Genomic DNA, 4,816 nt, shown 5'->3' with positions numbered 1-4,816 from the left:
ACACCAACGTAAACTTCTTATAAGTCGTGAAAGGCTTCGCAAATTGCTGGCAACAAGACAATTGCAACCGTTTTGTGACTGAATATGCGGTCACAAAAACCCTATTGTCTAGTAGTGTCGGGCATTATAGTATAGATTTAAAAAACTTAACTCAAAATTTAATTAGTAATTCGATTAAGCTTTATTCGATTTCGGTTCAGTTTTATTCAAGATTGTAGGTGACTTCAGTAAGCATGCAACAAATGTAAGATCTTTAGCATAATACATAGTCTTTTAGTTGTATTGGTAAAGTATATGTCCTAAGTAATAATATAATTCTTGAATAGTAACACACAACAAACTAATACATGTTTTGCACTAACATTCCAATACTACAACATTTATTTATGTCTTATGACAACATTTTCTTACAAAAATCATTAAATCACTTGCATAGGGAAGCCAGTGTCCGACGAGGAGGCTTTATTAGTGGTCGTCGGCTATGAAGAACCGTCATATTGTTAACCAAAAGAACATCCCCATTCTTCCAAGGTATCGCAACACATTCTTCTTTCAAGATTCGCAACAAATCTTTCACAACATCATCATCCACCGGGCCACCATTACCCAACTCCACCCATGTATTCTTCCTCTCACTCGTCCCAACACTACAAGTAACCACAAGGCTATTAAACCATGTTTTCCTCCCACTCGCCTCATCATACCTGATCGCTGGAACCGGACCTGTTATTGCTTTTGCAGTGTTACCAATCCATTCTAGCTTTGTTCCCACCTTTGCCGCCCTATTATTACACCATTATCATTACTTGATAAGTAGGCCTGTAAACGAACCGAATGTTCGGTGAACTGTTTGACGGGAAGTTCGTTTGTTGAATAAACGGACGAACATGAACACAAAATTTGTGTTCGTTTAATTAAACTAACGAACATGGAAACATGTTTCGTTCTTTCATTTATGTCCGTGAACATTCATATATGTTCGTTTATTTATGCCCATTTGTTTATGTTCGTTTACATATTAATAGCAAGTAATTAAACATTATCCTGAAGAGTTAGCTGCTTAATGGTTTTATATTTGTTCATTTGTGTTCATTTAAGTGCGTTTATATATGTTCATTAATATTTGTTTGTGTTCATTTACATTTGTCCATATATGTTCATTTATGTTTGTGAACTGCCAGGTTCATTTACAGGCCTATCGATACCACAAACATGTTAAGGACGGTTTATTGCAAAGATAATAAGACACACCTTTCCTCGGCAATATTCTTATCATTAGTTTTGTATGCGGTCTTCCAACTACTACCTGTGACGGATGTTGGATCGTCCTCCTCGCCTGCTAGGTTTATATATGTTAATCCATGATCCTCGAGGTGTGCAACGAATTCCGGGTGTCTTTCTTTCATCTTTTCATATATGATATGACTCAAAACGATCGGTGTTTCTCCACCTTCTTCGGGTTCTTCTTCGCAAAAGAAAAATAACTTGGTGGGGGATTTTGGAACCTGTTATAAGCTCAACTATGTTCAGGTATGACGTAGAGCAGAAACACAAAAGATATATAAATGGTAATACGGAAACACCAATTTGATGCTTTTAGGTGCTTTTGGATGGACATTTTGGACATTTTGTCTCTCCAAAAAACAAAAAGCATTTTAAAGAAGCAATCCCAAACATGCCCTAATACTTATCGAACTTAAGACCACAAAATAGACGTGAAAATTATACCAAGAAGGCTGTGTATGAAACCCAAAAAACCGAATCAAAACAATAACCGATGGTTTGGTTTTATCTTTTCGTTTCTTTATATTTTAGCAAATAAACCAAACCAAATTTATAGTTTTTTAGTTTCTTTATACTAAGTTTTAAGTAATTGTAATAAGTTATTAAATGCTCAAACCCAAATATATTATCCCAAATGTATAATAATAAATAAATAAAAATATTTATGCCAAAATTTATTATTTTGGACCAACTTCTTTTTGTCCCCAAATTGCAAACACAGATGACAAAACCGAAATCGAAATAAAAACCAGACGGTTTTCAAAAATTCAAACACCTAAATTTTGGGTTTTGGTCGGTTTTAGCCCAAAACCAACTGTGCACCTAGGGTGCAAACGATTCAAGCCACTAGTTAGCTACTCGAGATCGGATCGATAAAAAGCTCGAAACAAACCAAGTTTTTTTTCTAGCTTGAGCCTCAATTAAAGCTCACTTAGTTATCAAGCACGAGCTTGAGCCTTATACAGTATGCTCGTTCAGGCTCGTCAAACCTTAATGAGTCATGTGTATTTTTAAAGTATACTTCTTTTGAACTTGTAAACTTGTATGTATTCATTTCACACCTCACAGTCGAGCTCAAGCCAGGCTTAGACTCTCGTCTAATGACTTTATTAAAATTCTAAAAATCACTAAAAGCATATATAAATTAAATATTTTGTTAATAAAAATGACTCGCTAGCCGAGCTCGAGCTCTGGTAAGTTAAAGTCACTTAAAACGAACTTACGTAAGCCATCTCATGATGGAAAGGAACTTCCTTATCTAAAGGACTCTCATTCGCCGTATAAACCCGGCCAACGACTTGTTTTCGATAGGCTCGACCACCAACATATGGGAATTCTGGGAAGCCGAAAGCTTCGATGACATCGTTGAAGTCGGAAGGTGATATAACTGGGAAACCTCTAAACAAAATAGCCCCACTGTTAACTAGAAGTGACTCTAGCCATGGTTTATGGGATTTGATTGCATGTTCAAAAGCCGCGAGTGTTACTGAAGCGGAAGAGGTGGGTGATAATACTGTCGGGAAAAGTACGTTGTCGTTTTGAAGCTTTTGCTCCGGTAACACGACTTCTCGGAAGAATTTTCCGGTGGCCATTTGGAATGAATATTGGTTCAAGTTCAAGTGTTACATTGATATTGATATATTGTATATAGAGGAGTTCAAAGATGGAAGTAAACGCAAAAGTGTAACACGTCTCATGGAATAGTGGAACGTGTATTTTAATATATAAAGTTATATAACATCTTAGACTCTTAGGCTATGTGTAGTGGATGGACTATAAAAAAGAGCGATTTACGTCATGTGACGCTCAACCAGCTAAGGGTGGGTTTTAGTTTTCGGGGTATAATGGTGTTGTAACCCCATACATACATAACACACACACACACAATATTAATAAACACACACACAAGATCAGGCGAGGAGTATTTCTCGCCCCCCCCCCTTTCATCGCCCGGGGAGGGGGGGGGGTGTTACACAAGATCAGGCGAGGAGTATTTCTCGCCCCCCCCCCCCCCCCCCCTTATCGCCCGGGAGAGGGGGGTGTTAAAGTTGATTGTCGCCCCCAAAAGGGGTTATTTTCTCGCCCACTATAGCTTCCCTTTGAGGTAAAGTAATATTTGTTGATAAATTTTCCTTACGTTGTTATATACAAACCTGACTTATTTCTAGTTAAAAAGACCTTTGGAATCTCAAATCAAGGTTTGAATATGCGAAAAAAAAAATAATAAAATTACGAAGTGAACCAGCTATTGTTCTTTTGATTTTTTTAAGCTCCTGGCATATTTTAATGTACATTTTTAAGTGGTTGACATACCAAAACGACTGTAATATTAACGTACAGGTTAATCAATGCTCTTCTTGATTAATTTGCTATTGATCATATGAACATTCTTGTTGATGATTGGGAATGTATTGTATCAACATGACAACATACAAATTGTTATATCCAACATTTATATCTTATTTTTTATATTTATATTGTTATCAAAATAAAAAGTATTATATGTACCAAGAAGAAAAAATGAAAAATAATGAGTTTTAATGATAAAGCAATTGTCACACCCGGGCAGGGCGGATCTAGTATGTAAGTTGCGGGTTCACGGGAACCCACAAAGTTTCGGATTTTTAATATAATACCTCGGGGTGGCAACCTTGACCCAAACCATTCCAAATGGGTCAATTTGAGTTGTTTTAAAATTCAAATGGGTTGATTTGGGTCATAGGTTTTAATTAAATGGGTCACTTGAAATTCCACATTCTTATTTTTGGGTCAAAATGGGTTGACAAATTTAACTACATGGGTGGATGTGGGTTAGTGTCTTAAGGAAAAGTGACATGTTTGGGTTGAAACGGGTTTTAGATTGGAACGATATCTGTTTAGGTTTCGGCTCGGATCAGCTTTCGTGCCGACACCAGTTTTAGCACTGGACGGGTTGGGTTTCGGTTTCTATCGAGTTTTCGCACTAGACGGGTCGATTAAGGTTTTTGATTCGTTTTCGTTGACATTTCGGTTTCGGTTAATTTGTCGGGTTTTTTTTTTGATGAACGAGGATAACGGCGAAAATATTTTAGTTTTTTTACTTTTTTCGTTATTCGTTTATATTTTGAGTTATGATTTTTTATTTGTTTTTTTTGAAAATTTTTTTGAGGGATTTTGATCTTAATAGAAACCATCAAAAAATATTCAAAAAAATTAATAAAAAAATCATAACTCAAAAAATAAAACAAAAACAAAAAATGTAAAAAACTAAAACGTTTCGTCCGTTGTCCTCGTTCAAAAAAAAATTGACAAATTAACCGAAACTGAAAATTCGACAACAACGGAACAAAAACATGCTGAAACAAGCTGTTAAGTGATGAAAGGAACTGAAAAATCGCTAAAGCAAGCTGTTAAGTGCTGAAACGAACTGAAAAATCGCTTAAACGAGCTATTAGATGCTAAAACGAACTGAAAAATCGCTTAAACGAGCTGTTACGTGCTGAAATGAACTGAAAAATCGCTTAAACGAGCTGTTACGTGCTGAAACGAACTG

The 4,816-nt window shown here is 36.0% G+C and overlaps 1 protein-coding gene across 1 annotated transcript; it reads right to left on the bottom strand.

Annotated features, from left to right (window-relative positions):
* Nucleotides 1-207: 207 nt before the first annotated feature.
* Nucleotides 208-2,896, bottom strand: LOC143567931 (clavaminate synthase-like protein At3g21360). The gene is made up of 3 exons (XM_077054206.1): nt 2,508-2,896; nt 1,252-1,505; nt 208-782 (listed from the first exon to the last, which is right to left on the bottom strand). The coding sequence occupies exons 1-3, from the start codon at nt 2,874-2,876 to the stop codon at nt 425-427; spliced, it is 981 nt and encodes a 326-aa protein (XP_076910321.1). The 5' UTR covers nt 2,877-2,896; the 3' UTR covers nt 208-424.
* Between the last annotated feature and the right edge of the window lie 1,920 nt (nt 2,897-4,816).

This window comes from Bidens hawaiensis, unplaced genomic scaffold (genome assembly GCF_021521415.1).
Source record: "Bidens hawaiensis isolate Kalapana, Puna unplaced genomic scaffold, B.hawaiensis_p1.1 tig00023714_1, whole genome shotgun sequence".
NCBI classification, from domain to species: Eukaryota; Viridiplantae; Streptophyta; class Magnoliopsida; order Asterales; family Asteraceae; genus Bidens; species Bidens hawaiensis.
Note: the sequence above shows the minus strand (reverse complement) of the source record. Positions and strands in the feature narration are given on the sequence as shown.

Bases quoted from the DNA above. Each gene is read 5' to 3' on its own strand.
- LOC143567931 (XM_077054206.1), bottom strand. From the start codon at position 2,876: ATGGCCACCGGAAAATTCTTCCGAGAAGTCGTGTTACCGGAGCAAAAG. The intron at 1,506-2,507 runs GTAAGTTCGTTT...AGCTTATAACAG, and splicing joins TCCATCATGAGATGGCTTAC to GTTCCAAAATCCCCCACCAA. The intron at 783-1,251 runs GTGTGTCTTATT...GTGTAATAATAG, and splicing joins AAGAATATTGCCGAGGAAAG to GGCGGCAAAGGTGGGAACAA.